The 20593-nt window shown below is 40.7% G+C and overlaps 1 protein-coding gene across 1 annotated transcript in view; it reads left to right on the top strand.

The window, feature by feature from the left end:
- The first annotated feature begins 382 nt into the window (after positions 1–382).
- The window catches only part of LOC115462482 (transmembrane protease serine 11C-like), a 99100-nt gene continuing 78889 nt past the window's right edge, over positions 383–20593 (top strand). Inside the window, exons 1-3 of the mRNA XM_030192477.1 lie at positions 383–445; positions 5751–5881; positions 19386–19433. Of these exons, the coding sequence (XP_030048337.1) occupies positions 5767–5881; positions 19386–19433 (163 nt within the window). The 5' untranslated portion in view covers positions 383–445; positions 5751–5766. The remainder of the gene's footprint in view (positions 446–5750; positions 5882–19385; positions 19434–20593) is intronic.

The following is a 20593-nucleotide window of genomic DNA, read 5'->3' as shown; positions in this document are numbered from 1 at the left end:
AAGATTGGTCCTTTTTCTATGTTCTGTTTTATTATTGGATTTTGCCTCTATATTTTTGGATGATTGATCCTTACTATGGTGTGTCCTAAAAGTGAGAACACACACTTGAATACACATATGTGTTGTAATTTGATATATTTTATTCAGCCGCCTGTATTTACTATTTTTCTGTTACAAGGAGGAAGTCCTTTCTTTTTTTATTCGTATCAAACTTCAGGATCAGCTAGCATTAAAAAGCATCAAAACAAAGCTGCTATCAAGACTTGCCAGACAGGTTGTGCGAAACACCTTACATTCTGTTTCTTTTTCCCTTTGGTTTTGTTTGTTTAAACCTCTTTCAGCCCCTTGAAATCCCCTGCTCTTTATAAGCATCAATGTGGAACAGGCTGTGCACAGACTGAGCATAAGATCTAATAGTGAGCAAACAACCCCCACGCCTGCAAAGGTAAGTTAATTCTAGTCTTTTGGATTTTGAAAGCTGTGGTTCTCATTTATAGTATGGTACAGAGAAAAGTAGCAGAGATTTCGGACTGCGCTACAGGTGTGCCTGTGATGGAGCTTGGTTACAGAAGGTTTTTTACAAATATTAAAATCTATTATATACCACTCATGAGCTAGTTAAAATTAAGTGGTGTTTAATAACAATCCCCCCCCCCCCCCCCCACTATCCTACACTCAACCAACCTCACAAAAATTACTTTAAAAATAAATAAAAACCCTCTACTAAACCATAATGCTATCTCAATCTTAAGTATTCCAGAAACTAATTAAAATCATAACATAATTCTATCAGTCTTTATTGATGGAATACTACAGAATTAAACATGGATCTACTTAAAGAGTGCCCCATTATTTAAACACTTTATGTTTACAATTTGTAGCAGCATTTTGTTGTGATAAAATGTTTCTTCTATTTCTGTTTTGACTTATAGCTTGCCTTTCTTGTTCTAGAAGGGCTGCCGAAAACATCTTCCAAGTCAAACAGATGTGATTGGAAAACACTTTTTTTTGGAGGGGGGGGGGGGGGGGTAGCTGTGTTAGTCTGGTATAACAAAAATGATAGAGGCAGGTGGTACCTGATAGACTAACCAGCTTATTGAGACATGAGCTTTCAAGGACCAGAGTCCACTTCATTAGATACATCTGACAAAATGGACTCTGGTCCTTGAAAGATACTACTACTACTACTACTACTACTTAACATTTCTAGAGCGCTACTAGGGTTACGCAGCGCTGTACAAAATAAACCAAGAAGGACGGTCCCTGCTCAAAGGAGCTTACAATCTAAAGAACGAAATGTCAAGTTGGGGCAGTCTAGCTTTCCTGGGTAGAGGTGTAGACGTTAGTTGCTGAAAGCGACATTGAAGAGGTGGGCTTTAAGCAGAGATTTGAAGATGGGCAGGGAGGGGGCCTGGCGTATGGGCTTGGGAGTTTGTTCCACGCGTGGGGTGAGGCGAGGCAGAAAGGGCGGAGCCTGGAGTTGGCAGTGGTGGAGAAGGGTACTGAAAGGAGGGATTTATCTTGAGAGCGGAGGTTACAGGTAGGAACGTAAGGGGAGATGAGGGTTGAGAGGTAGGGAGGGGCTGCAGATTGAGTACATTTGTAGGTTAGTAGCAGAAGCTTGAATTGAATGCGGTACCTGATCGGAAGCCAATGAATTGACTTGAGGAGAGGGGTGATATGAGTGTATCGGTTCTGGCGGAATATAAGACGTGCAGCAGAGTTCTGAACGGACTGAAGGGGGATAGGTGGCTAAGTGAGAGACCAGTGAGGAGTAGGTTGCAGTAGTCAATGCGAGAGGTAACGAGAGAATGGATGAGAGTACAGGTGGTGTGCTCAGAGAGGAAAGCTCATGCCTCAATAAATTGGTCTACAAGGAGACATCTGCCTCTGTCATTTTTCAAACAGATATGAATGTAACTCAAGCAATCAATACTCAATTACAAGAAAAATATACAATACATTAAAATGTGTACATGCCTTATATTTGTGTTTCAGGCTGTTTTGATTGTTCGCCACCTAGATTTGTAGATGGGCAGAATATAAATATTGTATAAATAAATATATTAACTCCTAGGCTTGAAAACTGTTACAAACATATAATTCCAGCTACTGTGTGGTAAAAATTTCCTGGTGGTAAAAATCCTGCAGTACATGGATAACATGCATTGAAGCAGCATCAGGATGAGAGCTGGGCAGAGATTAGACATTAAGAGCAGTCATGCTACTGGTAGTCCAATAACGGGGCAGCTGTCCATTGACTGTGAAAAAAAAAAATCTACCAGCGGCCATGATCACCCAACTCCCTAATGCAGACTCCTATCTGATCCTTCCTCCCTGATCTAATCCCCCCTCAGATTACCCCCTCTTCACAATAAAGTCCCCCAACAGTAATCTCTTGATCTAGAATCCCCCCATTCAAGACCCCCTACCAAATAAGCCCCCTGATCAAGACCCCCCCCCAATAGAAGCCTTCCCCTTCTTGCAACTAGACCCGGACCCCTCCCCCCCCCAAATGCCTAGGTCTTATCGCAGTTTCATACACAGGCCCCTATATCAACTAGCTTACTTTTATGCACATATTATTTTTAGCAAGACTTCTTTTGGCTAAATCGATGCAGGCTTTGTAGGATTAGCTACAATATATGTTTAGTAACTTTGTTCTTTATAATAGTTTCTACCATTTTGTGCTGCATTGATGTCAGGCACACTGGTCTTTAGTTCCCAGGAGTGGCTGTGGAACCATTTTTAAAAGTTTCACCAGAGATTTGTACAGAGGCACTAACTTCTCCTTTTCCCTACTGGCCATTCCTTTCCCTAGGCATCCAAGCATCCTTCTGGCTTTTGCTGGGAAGGTAATGGTCCCTGGAATAAGGTGTGAAATAGAAAAGGCTAGGAAATAGCCAGGTATTGCTGAACCATGCTAACCAAAGGTGAATCCGCCTAGCTACCTCCAATCCCTGTGATCACAATTTAGCTTTCACTCTCACAAACTGTACATTGTCACTGTCTTGGGCAGAGCAGTGGCGTAGCCACAGGTGGGCTTGGGTGGGCCGGGGCCCACCCACTTAGGGCTCAGGCCCATCCAACAGTAGCACATGGTAATGAAAATGCTGCTCTCCACAATACTGGCACCTTCGCATGCTCAGTTTTCAGCGCATGCCTGCTGCAGACTACCAAGGTGGAGACTGGAGAGAAGCATTTTCCCACCATTTGAGATTTTTTTGGTGTGGGGGTGGGGGAGAGAACATTTGGTGCCCACCCACTTCTTGCCTAGGTCCACCCAAAATCTGCTGTCTGGCTACGCCCCTGGGGCAGAGGGACGAGGGTACTCCATGCTCTTAGTGAATCATGGCCACAGGTATCTGTCTCCTGGCTCCAGGACTGCAGAACCAGGGATGCATGTTAATGTCTTATGCTGTTGGTGATACAGGACTATCTATAAAAGAATCCCTAAAAGGAGAGACAAAGCAGCTACAACTATAAATCTATAGTCAATCCCTAATGTAGGGTAATCAGTAAAAGATTCCACACTCTCCAATTGATTATAATAATAATAACCACTTTATATTTTTAATATTTTAATATTTAAAAGAAGGGAAACACAAGGAGAATTCAGTATAGGCTGATCCTTCAGCCGAGCCTGTTTGTTAGTGAGGCTAGCTGTAGAACAGCTCACTATTATGCTTTATATATCATTAATACTGTTTATTTTTGAAACACTTCTAGTTTTTAGTACAAAATACATTAACACACAAATATGTGGATATCAAAAATTGAAAGTATGGAAAGGTTTAGTGAAAGTCCCTACAAACCTAAAACAAGGAAAAGAACTGAATTATTTGATAATTACAATAAAAGTTATAATTTGAGATTTGTTAATTTTCCTAGAATACAAAATGTAGCTCCTCTTGAAATGTTAAAATGTTACTTGTGTGAAAATTTGAATATTCCCAAACAGAATCTTCCACCTTTTACTACAGCTTATTATATTCCTGGGAAAGAACCGAATCAGATAATTGAAAAGCCGATAGATATATCTCTTTTGCTCGAGACCACTGACTCTGAACTCGCAACGGCCGCTACTTTGGTGGCGACTGTTGCATTATTGCCGGATAAGAATTGGATTTTCCGCTTGTTTTTCCGTAATAAAGAAAAGCCTTTTCTAGGCTTTAAAATCCTTTTATTTCCTGATGTCTCTAAGGAGACTAGACAGCGGAGGAAACAATTCTTACTCCTCAAGCCGGAAGTTCTGCACTTGGGGGGTACCTTCTTTTTAAGATACCCCTGCAAGTGCTTAATAAGACTGGGGGGGGGGGGGAAGAAATATGTTTTCATGGAGCCTGCTCATGTTTCGGCACTTATAGCCTCGGCAAAAAAGGATAAGCGATAAGAATAAGGCAATTCCACTTAGTGATGTGAGATATCCTATGTTTATTTTCATTTGTTTATTTCTCCAGTTGATTTCCTACATATTGGATCCTAGAATTATGGACTTGAGTATCAATCCTTTGAAAAAGTGAATTATTTTACTTTTGTAGATAATTTCCTTGGTAAATTGTATATTTATGATGATACTTTCTGACATAAGAGGTTTCTTATAAATATTTTGAATAAATGAATAAATAAATAAAAAAGAAAAGTAAATACATGCCAAAGTATATTTCAAAATGGCGAGCACCAGTTGACTTAGAAAAAACTACTGCAACCACGGACCAAGGGGGATAACTTAACTTAATTTCTTTTCTTCTCCTCACTATGGTTCCGTCTAAAAGTAAACGTGTACCATACGAGTATTAATGATGTATAGAGCATGATAGTGAGCTGTTTTTATGGCTAGCCTTACTAACAAACAGGCTCGGCTGAAGGATCAGCCTATACTAAATTCTCTTTGTGTTTCCTTTGTTTAAAATATTAAAAGTATAAAGTGGTTGTTATTATTATTATTATAATCAATTGGAGAGCGTGGAATCTTTTACTGATTACCCCACATTAGGGATTGACTATAGATTTATAGGTGATACAGGACTGGCATGTGTGCTAATGCTTGGGGTAAGAGGACTGGGAAGAGTTTGTATGGCTGCACTCTGTTTCAGGGAAGATTAGAGGGGAGGGTGAGAAGAAATGGAAGAGAGGGAAGAGAAGAGAAAGAGAGAGGGTAAGAGAAAAAGTGACAAGAGTAGGGAAGGGGTAGAAGGATGGAGTGAGTGGAGAGAAGGTGTATGGGAGGGTGTGAGTGGGAGAGAGGGTACCACACACTCACACCTCACCTTGCCATCTACCCACTGACCACACCCTCAAGAGGCAGATCCTGGAGAAAGGGGGCAAACAGAAGATAGGGTTATTTACACATCCCTGGAAAACCTGCCCTTGTTACTCCCCTTTCAATCATTTGAAATCACCAAATGGGCCAGACATGATCTTCCCCTCTCAGCAGACTGTACTCAGCCCGCTCAGTGATTGGAAATGTCCTATATGTGGGTCTTTCCATGAAAAGTGACGAGATGCCTGCTTGATGGCCTCAAATTGGTGAATTTGAACTGAGCCCTTTGTGAGAGGTAAAATGACACAAATAAAATTATTTTCAGTTTTGTACAATTATTATCATCATTTAATGTTCCCCCGAAAAATAATTACACTATTAATTAACAAATATTCACTGTAAGTCTCCCACCTTCTCTGCACTGTGCTATTAAAGAAATGTATGTACATTTGCTTATGGTATATGCAATGTTTGTTTCTCTCCTTAGGCTGGGTCACACATCCATGCAAATGAGTCATCTCAAGAGATGGATAACCACCATCCTCATCATCACTGCTGTGATTATGATTTTGCTCCTGATTGCTGCAGTTCTTTTTGTTCTTATATTTGTGGTCTTTGGTAAGAATCTGCTATTCCTAGCTATACTGAAGAGAAAGAAAATGTCACAATGTGATTCAAACAAAAAGCCCTCACTTTCTAACCTGCATTAAAATTCCACAGTTTATGCTTTCCCCTATTTTGTTTAATGTGTTGATGTAATACTTAGGGGCCATTTTATTTAACGGGTGGTAGGCACTAGCGCATGCCTACTGTACACCAGAAAGCACTGCCGTGGGGGGCTGAGATATCCCGTGGTAGTTTGCCCACTGGTGTGTGCCAATCCCACACTAAAAATAGGTTTTATTTTTTAGCGTGGGGGCGTGTTCATGGGTGGAGAGTAGGCATTCCCTGCATTTATCAATTAGCGCGGGGGTATTGTCGCGCACCAACTAATTAGTGCGGGATTAGTGTGAGAGCCCCTAGTGTCTACGAAATAGATGGAGGTAAGGGCTCCCGCTAATGGTCACGCACTAATTTGGAAATTAGAATGAGGTCATTAAGGGCAAAAAGAACAATGTGGCCATTTCCCCGCTGCGCTAAAAGTGGCCTGGGTGTGCGGGAAAGCCATGCGATAAAATTACCACAGGCCACATTTTAGCACAGTTTAGTAAAAGGGCCCCTTAGGATGGGAACTAGAAAGAGCTGGTTTCAGGACCTTTATTTAGGCAGACGATATTATAATTCTGCTTCTAGTATCGCAAACTACACAAGATAGAGCATTCAGAATGCAAAACTGTTTAAATTTAATAGATAATTGGGTAACATCACATTTATTAAAGTTGAATAGGGAGAAAACTAAGAGGTCCTTTCACCAAGCTGTGGGAGAAAGAGCCTTGCAGTAGCGGCGGGGGCTGTTTTTCCCATTCGCCAGGGCCCTTTTTACTGCAGTGTGTAAAAAGCCCCCCCCCCCCAAAAAAAAAAAACCATAGCCATGCAGCAAGATAACTCTTACTGTGTGGCCACAAGAGAGGTTGGGGTGGCGGTAAGGGCTCCCACTGTAACCCAAGAGAAACCAGGCAGTGCGTGGCGATGCCCGATTACCGCTGGGTTAGCGCCGCGCTATAAAAAAATATATTCAGCACGCTGGAAATAGCACACAGTCGAGCTAGAACTATTGCCTGCGGCCGCGTTGGGCTACCAGTAGTCCTGAGTTAGCGTGTGGTAAGCTCGCATTGGGCTTACCTACGCTTTGTAAAAGGGCCTCTAAACTTTTGTTATTAGGCACATCAGATGATATCTGGAATGATCAGATTCTCATGATAGCCAGCAGTAATTATATGTTTAACTCATCCTTGAAAATCTTAGGGTTCTAAGTAGACAGCATTTTATCAGTGGAAACACAGGTACATTCAGTGATTAAGCAATCGTTTATGTTACTGAGAAAACTGAGGAAAATCAGGCAATATCTTGAACAGTCTGTGTTCAGATAAGTGGTACAGGTCCTATTGTTCTCTAAATTAGACTACTGCAATATTGTGTATCTAAGGTGCCACAATCTTCTACTCAAAAAATTTCAAATGGTAGAAAACACAGCAACTCGTTTATTGTTTTCCACTCATAAATATGTCAGAATTGCACCACTGTTTGTGGTGCTGCATTGGTTACCTGTTGAAACTAGAGTGGTGTTCAAGTTATGTGTGATGGTATTTAAAATACTATATAGTAGAGCTCTATCATGTATATTAGGTTTCATTTCTTTTTCAAACAACAGCGGTACTTATTCGCTTCGAAATAAAATATTTTTGAATTTTTTAGATCCTAAAAAGGTTAGAGCTAAAGAAGGTCATCTTTTCAAGTTCAAGTTTATTTTGATATACCGCAAAATCAATACAGACTATCTAAGCGGTTTACAATTTAATAGCATGGGGGAACAAACAAACAAAACAAATATGGAATTCACTGCCATATCTGGAGTGTTGAGTAACTATAGAGCTCATTTTCGAAAGAGAAAACTGTCTAAAAAGTGGCATAAAGCAGCATTTGGACATTTTTCTAAAAAAAAAAAAAACATCATATCAATATTTTCAAAACAAATTTTTAGATGTTTTTCTATGAGGTCCATCAGAAGTGCATTCAAAACACAAGGAGACATGTTGGGGGTGTGTTAAGGACGAGATTTGAGTGTTCCTAAGACTTGGATATTTTACAGCTGTAATGGAACAAAACAAATCCATCCAGGACTAAAACTAAGACGTTTTGAACTAGACCTGTTTTTATAGCGAATAAGGCACAAAAGGGTGCCCTATATGACCAGATGACCACTGGTCACTGACCCCCTCCCACCCCCCAAAAATGTGAATAAATATATGACTTCCCAGCCTCTATGACAGTTCAGATGTTATAGCCAGGTCTATTAGAGCAGCATGCAGGTCCCTGGAGTAGTGTAGTGGTCAGTGCATTGCACCGTGGCATGGAGGACTCTGGTCCCTATCTCCCTCTACCTGTCACACTTGTGGTGGAAATTGTGAGCCTTCCAAAACTCACCAGAAACCCACTATACCCACATATAGGTGTCCCCTTCACCCATAAGGTCTACTGTAGTAGTGTACAGTTGGGAGTAGTGGATTTTGGGTGGGTTTGGGGGGGCTCAGCAGACAAAATAAGGGAGCAATGGTGAGATGTGTATCTGGGATCATGTTTTGATTCTGTGTGTTTTGCACTTGGACTTTTTTTTTTCTTTTTTAAATAGACCAAATAACAAAACGTCCAAATCACAACCTTGTTCAAAATAGTATTTCGAAAAACAGAAAAGATTGACAGGGTTTGGTTTTTTTTTAAATGACCTTCTTTTCTATTCAGATTTTGGACATTTTTTATAAAACATCCAAAGTCAGACTTAGACGTCATATCGAAAATGCCCCTCTATGTCTTATTTAGGAAGATTGTGCAGACTTTCCTATTGTAAAAATATATAACATCTATTTTCTTGATTGTTTTGGTTATGGCCATTGTAATTCCTAGGGTTTGCCCAGTCTCTGACTGTAATCCACATCCGCACAGAACTACAATGGTATTTGCAGAATACAAGGAATGTAGTGTAATGTAATGGTAACTGCAGAACTTAACCTGTCACGGGTGCAAAACCTCCGCAGTAATTGCAAGGGGCATCCCTGGCACTTGGGGCAGTGCAGCTAGACTGCGGGGCAGTGGTCTCTACTACATGTTAATGGCTTGACCACAAATGAGGAATGAAGTTAACTACACTTCTGAAGGTGTATGCTAACTGCCATGTTAGAAGTTAATGTGCAATTAATAACACATGCAATAAGTGCAAGGCTCACACTCCATCCCTTCCCCAACCCCAACCTGAAATCCTATGTTAGGTGTTTAGCACACCAATTAATGTGCCCTAACTGTGCATTAACTATTTTCTGAGCTGCTTGTTAACTGTTAAATGCACGTTTCAACTTGCATTAAACAGCAAATGTGCTTTAATAAACAGACTCCCCAACTTAATTTCTTCCTATGTTGCTTATTATGGTATCATTTGAACTTTGCTTACATTTATCATATTTCTATTATATCACAGTTCTACTGCTCTGCTTAATGTGTATATTTGTCATACTATATCATGTTAGTCCTACTTCTTGGATTCAATTTGCCATCTACGTTTACCTCATTGAATATATTTATGCTTATGTTTGATCATTTCACAATTGTTTATAGTTAACTTCTATGTCAAGCTGTACCTGCTGTACACTAGTTTGGGTGAATCTTTTCATGAATAGAGTTAATAAATCCAAATACATAGATAAATACAATAAAATAACATATAAGTAGTTGCCTAGTTTTAGGCAGAAGAAAGGCACACAAATGTCAGTATTCTAGTCATTTATTTCTTACTAAACATATTTACCGTGACTATTGGATGAACATGGACCATTCAAGATAGTCTGCTGTTATTTGCCAAGTTAGACCTATCTCTTATCAGCTGAAGCTATCCCGACTCTGCGGATCCATAACACGTTCCACATATCCCTTCTTGTGCTTAAGTGGAAAGGAAGACTGTGGTGCCCAAGTGACTCTGGGGTGCTCTGTTAAGATAGGATCATGATTCCAAGGTTGCTGGACACCCAGGAGTTTGTAGAACAATGGAATTCATATCCCGTGCCTACTGGTGGCTGCAGATGAAGAAGGATGTGCATGACATGCTGTTATCAGTGGGCGCCCTGTCCTTCCTCTGCCTTGGGCCCTAGAAAACAAGGATTCCTGCAATCGAGCGCGCACCTAGGAAGGCTGGCATCTGCTGGCTCTGGAGGGCCTACAAGAAAGCAGCCTGAAAGACTGGTGGGTGCCAGAGGCAGCCTGCTACACCGAAGAACCAGCTCCTGTTTTGCCTCGGTATTGCAGCCTGCTCACCTAATTACCACAGACTGCTCAAAGAATGAAATAATGCAGATTCTTTTGGATTCGTATTGGGTAAATGAAACTCTTTATTCAAATGGAGAGTGTATAAATCATTATTGCTTCAGTCTTTATTCAATGATTAAGAAATATACACGCTGATTGAGTCCAATTAGGAGCTATACACACTAATTAAACCATCTAACTAAAAGAAAGCTATACCACAAGTACTTATATATATATATAATGGTTAGCACATATACAAGATTAGCTGTATAAACAATTATTACATCACTGGTCTCTACTTAGACCAGGAAAAGAAGCAAACAATGATTAACTGTGTAAACAATCATTACATCACTGGTCTCTACATCTAAGCCATGCAAAGAATTCTTTAGACCAGGAAAGGAAGCAATACAGAATACATACATACAATCATCACTGGTCAGGAATTTCAGGCTCTTATCATCAGCTGGGGAAGCCAGGTCCAGCGAGATCTTGAAGTCTGAACACAGGAACAGATCCAATGATCTCTCTAGAGAGTTCAGAGCAGAGGGAAATTACCAGAATGAACAGGAAGATGCAGTCACATGCTCTCGGTTTCAGACAACAAAAAACACTGGCCAGGTGGTTTTCCTCCTGAACCTCAAGCACACCCTGCACCCCCCCCCCCCCCCCCCCTGCAGAAGCTGGCTTCAAGAACATTCCAGCCTGTTGTTTTTGTATTTACAAGAAAAGTTACTTTTGGTCAAAGGCAAGACTTCAGAGTTCATTATCGGACAAAAGCAGGATTGAAAAGCAATCCTTTAAGGTAACACTTAAACAATCATGTTTAAACAGAATTACTTCTAATACAGACCCCGAGTGCACTAGTCGTTCAAGACAGGGTTGAAAAACATTCTTTAAAATTCACTTCCATTGCAGCTGCAACCCTGGTGCAACCCCGGTGAAGGCTATGGAGCTGGCTCCAACGCCTTCTGTGGCCAGAAGGAAAGCTGGAGTGCAGGACACAGCAGCGGCTGTGACACCAAGAGGCATATTTTCAAAGCACTTTGGGAGGCTAAGTTCCATAGGTTTCTATGGAACTTTGGGAGGCTAAGTGCTTTGAAAATATGCCTCCAAGTTTCCTCCCACACTCCTATTTTGTTCAGTCTTCAAGGCACACTCACTGGTCCCCCACCAGTATATGCTGGAGTACTGTCTTGAAACAACTACTTTGCTCCAGGATTTCCAACTGCTCTAGTTGCAGTTTACAATGCAGTAGCTTCTATCTTCAGCCCACAGCTTTGAGTCTCTTACTTCCTCTTGTGCACTGTACATTCAGGAGCTGGACTTGTTTCAGGACTCCTAGCTCTAGCTCCAATCACTGTTCTGGACTGGGTTTCCCAATTGATGCGGCCCACTTTCTCTTTCACACTGAGCCCTCTGCTCCATTAACTGCTTCTCAGTTTATTGCAGTGCCTCCACAAGCTGTGCTTTCATCCAGGTGCCCACTGTGCCTTAATAAAGCTCCCAACTTTCAGCACTCTGCCATTTATAGCTCACTCTGCAGCTATAGCACACTCTTTTCCATTGTCCTTCCAAAAGGGAACAGTTTCCAGGGTATTTGCTTAAACTTTGTTTTCTTCTACTTTGTCAACTTTCCTGGCTAGGTGTGGCTTGCATAACAGACCAAACACACTCTTATGCACTTTTCTGATCCCTCCTGGTCAGTCTTCTGGCTAACTCCAAACCAGAGTTTACTTGTTGCACTATAGCACTGCAACAATCTTCAAAACCCTACCAAAAAAAATACTGCTTGTCCAGCGCTTGCTAGCTCTTTATATTTACCTAGCTCTCTAAGGCACAGCTGATCTCTTTAGCTTTTCCAAAATTTTCCTCCTCCCCCCGCCCCCGCCCCCCCAGCTGTAATGAGGCCCCAATCCCTGGAGGTACATGAAATCAGCTTATCTGAAGCAGAATCTTAGATCTCACCACTGCCTCCATATGTGGTAACGTAGCTCCGCGGACAGGCCTAGACCCTCAGAAAACACAGCCACACAGGGGTTGAAGGTGACAGGAAAATATTTATTTACATGCAGAGAATTGTGTAACTTTTTCTCCCTGCAGGTCAGAGATAAATAAACGTACAAAGTCACTTCTTATAGTCACGAGCTCTCTCTTCCATGGCCTGCTTCTCTAGGCCCATGTCATGTACTTGGTCACCCCTCCACCAGTCAACCCAACTACCTTGTCTCTTCCTGGAATTCCCACTGTTCCCGTTTCAATATCCACACTGGGCACCGCTTGGCCCTGACTTCGCAAGTCATACTGTTTATCAGGTTGTAAGACAAATGTTTCCTACCTCAATCCTCTTCTGCTCTATCACTTACAGGGTAGTACTCCCTGCTAAGGCCATTCTTCTTCCCTAGGCTCTTCCTAGGTACTGTAGCCCTGATTGCCACATCCTTGGAGTTCTCCGCACTCAGGTCTTCTCTGATCCACTGTGCTGCAGGGCATTTAATCACCTCCCGACCTAAGCCCTGCCCCTTTGACTCAATCTCTGGCAGGGCAGGTTTAGTACCACCTGCCGTAAGGTGGCTAAATTGCAACCTCAGTGAAGGAGTGTTCCTAGGGACACCTGTTGCTATACCACTGACTCCCTCACATGCCAATACAGCATTTTATTTAAAAAAGAGGCCATTTATGTGCATATGTGGCCACATATGTGTGGAAATTACTTTATAACATTATCTCCAAAATGTATTGCTAGTCCAATAGAAAGGTTTTGTTTTTGTTTTTTGCTTTTTATTAATCTTTATTGCTAACATACCCTGTAGGAATTATGCATATACAACTTGGCAGTGTTTTTTAGTTTGGCATACAGAAGATTTTCAGACTGTGGTATGGCAGAAAGGACATGCAGGGCAATTCTGTAACAAGGCATCCACATTTAAGCACCACTTGAGCGAATGAGTGTACAGAATACTGACACTGTTGTGGGTAAGTGTACATTTACACATGTGACAGCAAAATACCTAAGCACTATTACTGTATGTAAGGTCACATGTGAGTGGCATAATGCGTAAATGCAAAGAGGAGGCAAGAAATTTCATAGGCAGAATATTGGACCTCACATCCCACCTAAACTACATGCTTCAACATGGACTCTTCCCTAAGGAAAATGGCAATATCCTACTCACCCCAATACCAAAAGATTCCAAGAAAAAAACAAACTATATCACCAACTACTGCCCAGTGGCATCAATCCCACTGGTAGTCAAACTGATGGAAAGCATGGTAACCAAACAACTAGCTGACTACATAAACAAATTCACAATACTGCACAAATCACAATCAGGATTTCGTTCCAACCACAGCACCAAAACAGTGCTAATTACTCTCCTACCCAAATTCAAACAAGAAATTGCAACTGGCAAAAGCGTACTACTCCTACAATTCAACATGTCTAGTGCGTTCGACATGATAAACCACAATATACTGCTAAGCATCCTAGAATACTTTGGGATTGGTGGAAGTGTACTCAACTGGATCAAGGGTTTCCTCACTACTAGAACATACCAAGTGAAGTCAAATTCAAAGATATTATCACCATGGAAAGCAGACTGTGGAGTACCTCAAGGATCACCACTCCTTTTCAATCTAATGATGACCCCACTAGCCAAGTCCTTATCCAATCAAGGCCTTTTATATATGCAGATGATGTCACAATCTACATCCCTTACAAGCATGATCTATCAGAAATCACCAAAGAAATCAACCTCAGCCTGAACACCATGACCTCATGGGCGAATGCATTTCAACTAAAACTTAACACAGAAAAAACACACAGTCTCATCCTCTCATCCCAATATAACACGAACAAACCCACCAACATAACTACTCTGGACTACACCCTCCCTATCTCAGACAGCCTGAAAATTCTCAGAGTTACAATCGATCGAAACCTTACACTTGAGAGTCAAGTGAAAGCTACAACAAAGAAAATGTTCCAATCAATGTGGAAGCTCAAACGAGTGAAACCTTTTTTCCCCGAGGGAAATATTCTGTAACTTGGTACAATCCATGGTACTAAGCCATTTGGACTACTGCAATGGAATCTATGCAGGATGCAAAGAACAAATCATAAAGAAACTCCAGACAGCACAAAACACAGCAGCCAGGCTTATATATGGAAAAACGAGATTCGAAAGCGCCAAACCACTAGGAGAAAAACTACACTGTCTCCCAATCAAATAACGTATTGCGTTCAAAATCTGCACCCTGGTTCACAAAATCATCTACGGAGAAGCCCCGAGATACATGGCTGACCTCATAGACCTACCAACCAGAAACACATTTAGATCAACAAGAACATATCTAAATCTCCATCACCCAAGCTGCAAAGGTCTCAAATACAAATCAACCTATGCGTCCAGCTTCTCCTATATAAGCACACAACTATGGAATGCATTACCAAGCGCCTTGAAAACAACATATGACCACCTAAACTTCCGGAAACTACTAAAAACTAGCTTGTTCAAAAAGGCATACCCTAATGATCCAACTTAAATACCTTAACCCGGCGGCATGTTGAAACCAAAGCTAGAATTGGACAGAATTTAACTCTTCCTCCTTACGATTCCCAATGTGTCTATCACACCTTGGCCTTTACTCTATCACAACCTCACTCTGTATTTGCTCAAACCGGTACTGGCGATCGCCTCTACGGTACTATGTAAGCCACATTGAGCCTGCAAATAGGTGGGAAAATGTGGGATACAAATGTAACAAATAAAATAAATAAAAATTTATGCATGCAACTTACATATGCCCTTCCCGATTTGGGTGCCTGAAGTTATATCAAGAGTATGTCTGGTATAACTGTGGGCACCTAAATGTAAGTTGTGCTGATAGCGAGTTATGCTAGTATTCTATAATGAAATCTGACTCCTCAAAATACAGTCAGTTACGCGCATAACCTAATTGAATAATAAGATGCTGATTGGCTTTAGCAACCAATTATTGTTTATACTTGGTGTTAATTGGTGCTAATTGGCACAAATTATCAGTCACACATGTAACTTCCCTTAGTTGGAATTCTACAAAATGGGCGTGCAATTTCTATAGCATGCAACTGCAAAAGGGGTGTGTGCCTGTGAGGGACCTTGGTAGGTCAGGGGCATGCCTAGCACTTACACGCACATCTTATAGAATACTAGTAAAAAAAGCCCGTTTCTCATTTAAATGAAACGGGCGCTAGCAAGGTAATCACCTTCTGCCATTAATGTTTTTAAGGGAAGTTCCAGCGTCCCTCCCTCCCTCCCTCTCAATTCTAGGTTCCCCCCTCCCTCCCAGTTCCAGGGTCCCCCCTCTCTCCCTCCCTCCCAGTTCCAGGGCCCCCCTCCCTCTCGCCTCCCTCACAGTTCCAGGGTTCCCCCTCCTTTCTTCCTAGTTCCAGGGTCCCCCCTCCCTCCCAGTTCCAGGGTTGTCATCCCTCCTTCCCTTCCTTCCAGTTCCAGGCCCCCTGCCTCTGAATTTTAAAAGTCATCCTGACTTACCTCATCGGGGTTACGGTGGCCGGCAGCAACGGTAAAAAGCATGCAGGCTTGGCGCTGTTATGTATATTTTAGAAAGGAAATGTTCAATGGTACAGTAACTGCTGAAGTGCTGGCCATTTGATCTGCAGTAATCTGTGGAAATCCACATATGAAACTAACTGATAGCCATTTTATTTTTTTGTGTCCAAGTATCTTTTATTAACTTTGAAAAGTACAAAGTACAAAGAAAATGTTTACAACAGAATACTCAAATAAAGAATTCAATGAGACCAAGCAGTACAAAAAACAATTTGTCAGGTGAATTGCTGGATGTGAGAATAAAGAAAGTCATCACCTTTCAAGTACAGTGTCTAGAAAATATCAACACATATATCAAAGCTGTTAAGTAAGTATTTAAGTATTGGTCATATAGGCGTCCAAACTAGACCATACTTTAAGTGCCAATGGAGAAAGATCTTTCTTATGTATTACTGAGACTTCAAATTGATGAAGTTGCAAAACAGATTGCCACCAGAAATGAATATATAAAAGAGAGTTATCTTTCCAATTGGATAGTATGGATTTTACAGCAACTGCTAATAAAATGTTGAGCAATTTAGAGTCATGTTTATCTAGAGAGGTGTCCAATGCCAGAGAACCAAAAATAATCATTTTCCAGGAGATTGGTTGTTGAATATGTAGAATTTTGGAAATAATATTCCATGTCTTTTTCCAAAAGGCACGAGTGAGACTGCATTCAAAAAGAAGATGTTTCAGAATTCTAGCATATGTCTTACATGACCAACAGAGATTTTGAGGTAGTAGACCTGCAACTGCTAGTTTTTGTGGAGTCCAGATGGCTTTGTGATGCAAAAAGAAAAGCAACTGGATCATATTAGCTGAGGTTACTGGTTGTCCAAGAAATTTCCAGAAGTCTTTCCAATGTTCTGATGTTAGTTTGTGTTCCAGATCTAATTCCCATGAATGCATAAGGCCAGATTTTGAAGACGATTCTTTTGATATCAAAAATGTGTATATATTAGAGGCCATATGACCAGTACTAAATAATTTCTCAACAAAGGAAATTATAGTCGGTTGTTGTGAAGAAAGTGTCTCAATATTTTCATTTCTGGTAAGGCAATGCTCAAAAAACTGATTAAAGGGTAATAGATATTTACTCTGCAATAAAGAAAAGGAATGCAGTGTTCCACTGGATAATAATTGATCTATGTAATATATGCCTTTGTTATACCAAGTTAACAAGAATATATATGATTTATTGATTTTAATAATGGGATTACCCCAAATTATGGAATGTAATGAGATCTTACTAGGGGTTTCCATATATTTATCTAGTTCAATCAAGCATTTATGAGATGAAACAATAACAGAATTATCTTGTAAGTGTTTCGGTACACAGAAAGGACTATGTTGTGGATGTAAGTATTGAGACCATAATTCTTTTTCAATTTTCAGCCATATAGGTTCATAACTGGAGTGCGTAGCAATCCAATAACATGCTTGTTGCGTTATGAAAGCTTAGTGATATGTCCAGAAATCTGGAAAAGCAACACCAGCAAGTTCTTTAGGATTTTTTAATGTTTTCAAAGCAATTTTTGGGACTTTGGAAGCCCACAAAAATTGTGATACAAGTTTATCTATTTGTTGACAGTGCGGGGAAAAAAAGCTGGAATCATACTTAAAATAAAATAGATTTTTGGCATTACTACCATTTTTATAGATTCCAATCTTCCCCACCAGGAAAGGTGCAATGGGCTTCATGAAAGAAGTAATTCTTTGATTTTTGAAAGAATTTGCTTTGAATTAGATGTCATAGTAGATTCAAGATCTGGAAAGAGATCTAATCCAAGGTAACAAAACCCACTAGATGACCAAACAAAATCAAAATGTGAGCTAATGGTTGGAGTGGCATGTACATTAAGGGGTATTAACTCAGTTTTTTGTTTATTAATCTTGTAGCCTGAAAAATAAGGATAAGTTTCTACCAGTTTTAAAAAATTTTCTATAGATTGTATAGAGTTTGTGAAAAATAGTACAACATCATCTACATAGGCCGCTGCTTTGATTTCTTCATTTTTAAAGGCGATGCCATGTATAGCAGAATTATAAGTAGGGGTTCCAGAGCTAAATTAAATGGAAGAGATGACAGCGGGCAGCCTCGTCTGGTGCCTCTCTTCAAACTTAATTGCTTTGATAATGTATTATTTGCAATAATGCATGCAGAGGGATTAGTGTATAGTATTTTTATTTTATTGATGAAAGAGTCTGGTGCTCCAAATTTATGAAGGACAGAGAATAAGAAGTTCCATTCTACTCTATCGAATGCTTTTTCAGTATCAATAGCCATTGCTATAACAGGTTGATCTAGAGATTTAGCAAGCAAGGAAATCTGGTGAAACAAGCGGGCATTGTCGGTGATTAATCTCCCTGGCATAAACCAACTTGATTGGGGTGAATAACAGAGCCAATGATTAAACGAAAAACGGTTAAATAGGAGTTTTGCAAATATTTTATAATCTACATTTAGTAGGTGTTATGATTGTGGTCAGAACCCCTCTCAAACTTACCTTTTTCCTGGGGGTCAGCTTCTTAGCTGGCTTCTGTTTCTTTTGTCTGGCCTTTCTGAGCTAGCTCTCTCTCTCTATGCTGGCAGCTTCCAGCAGCACGACTCTAATTGTTTCACTTTACTACAGCTGTGTGTGTGGACTGAGCTCTACCTCTCTTTGGGTGTACTGGCTTCAAGAGCTTCATGGTGCTGCATTGGTGTGGGTTGGGCCTCTCGGGGTTTCAGTGTGCTGTCTGCCTGGCTCTAGGGAGTGTGACATCATCTGGGAGGGCCTTGATAAGGAAGTGGTGTTCTTCCCTTCGGGGCCTTTGCAACGCTTGCTTTAGGTAGGGTGGTGCAGTATGCACTTCTGACTTTGTGTCTAGTTTCCCTGCTTGCTTTTGCTAAAGGTCCAGGTTAGTGTTAGTGCAGTGTGCACTTGTGACTGTATGTTTAGCTTTCCTGCTTTTCTCTTGTGGTTCCCCTGCTTTTCCCTCTTGGTGCTTTGGAAGCATTGCTGTGTGTAGGGCTTTGGGAGCTCTATTGCTGATAGAAGTACTTCAGGGTTTGGTGTTGTTAGGAACACTGCAGATTTGGCTGTTTGAGGTACTTCTGGTGTTTGTGCTATTAGGAGCATTGCAGTCTTTGCTGTTTGTGTTTGGTGCTTTGGAAGCACTTTTGGCTTCGTGTTTAGCTTCCCTGTTTTTTCCCTGGTGGCTCCCCTGTCTTCCCTTTTAGTGCTAGGAGCTCTTCTGGTTGTTTGGTGCGTGGGAGCACCCTAGTTAGTTTAGAGTTGTAGAGCTTCTGTAGCTTGGTGCTCAGAGCACCTGTGTTAGGTCTGCTGAAGTTTGGTGCTTAGGAAGCACCTTTATTAGCTTATGTGTTTAGCTTCCCTGTTCTTCCTTGTGGCTCCCCTGCTTTTCCTTTTGGTGCTGTGTTTATTAAATTTTATTTTGTAAATTCACAGATGTTTGTTCCAGATTTTCTCTTATTGTGAACTGCCTGGAACTTTTTTGGTTATAACAGTATATAAATGCTTTGTTAAGTTATATTTTATGTTATTTTGTTATATGTTATGTTCTTATCTTTTTAGCTTCCAGGACCAAAACACCAAGCCTACCTGCTCTAGTTGTTACAACAGGTACTACAGATATTACAGATAAATGCAGTATCTAATAAAGTGTATGCATTGTACGTTTAACATAAAGGAGAGGCAAATCACCAACCAGAGGGCAAAAGTAGCAACAGGAAGATTGGAGGCAATGAAATATGTTAACTCGATTGTCAACATTGTCAATTAAATATTTTCACAAGTATGTGACAGTGTATATGGGTAAAGTGAAGTTTCTGAAGTTACCCCCATGCGTAAAAGCACTTGTAATGACCTGGACGTGCATAGATCTGAGTGTAGACAAGTTCTGGGAGCAGGTTTACGGTAGGACACGGGCACAGTTACAATTTATATGTCTACTTTATAGGTTTGTGCACATTTTTCACCTCATTCTATAATCTTGTGCGCATATTTTTGCGCTTAGCGCACAAACTTGCACATGCAGATTGTAGAATGGTGCCTGTAATGTGTGTAACTTAATTGATAAATTAGAAGCTAATTGGCAATAACTACCAATAATTGGGTACAATTGGAGTTAATTGTGCTAATTGGCACTAATTTGCAGTTGCACATGTTAACTGCACTTAGTTGTAATTCTATAACCTTAATGTGAAAATCTTTTCGCGCACAACTGCTAGGGGGTGGATGTGGGATGTGCATGGGTGGGTCAGGGGTGTGCCCATCACTTACACGCTAAAGTTATAGAATACTGATAGTTACATGTGCAACTGCAACATTTAGTCATGGATATTTATACCAGCCATTGACATGCTGTATGTGGCTGCATCTAAATGTTGGTGGGAAATTACTGGCTTACTCTAGTATTCTATCTAGACAATTATGCATGCAATTGCTGATACAGAATTTGTGCTTAGTACACAGCATCTAATTTTAGGTGACCTGTACTGAATTACCCCCCCCCCCCCCCTTATGCACAAATATTTACACTTGTTCCCAAGCAGGTGCAAATATCCACGGCTTCCTTTTAACCATGATTTCTGCAGCTTTTCTGACAGCCTATGTATCTTTATAAAATGACCTACAAATAGGCACCTACTTACCCTCTCAACTTAGGTGATCTGTTATGCTAGCTCCCAAATTTAGGGGAGGTAATCGGCACTTTCTATAAAGAGTACTCAGCCCAGAGTGCCCATAGAATATCACGTAGCACTGATTTTTGAGATCCAGCA

Source organism: Microcaecilia unicolor, chromosome 2, assembly GCF_901765095.1.
Source record: "Microcaecilia unicolor chromosome 2, aMicUni1.1, whole genome shotgun sequence".
NCBI classification, from domain to species: domain Eukaryota; kingdom Metazoa; phylum Chordata; class Amphibia; order Gymnophiona; family Siphonopidae; genus Microcaecilia; species Microcaecilia unicolor.
Note: the sequence above shows the minus strand (reverse complement) of the source record. Positions and strands in the feature narration are given on the sequence as shown.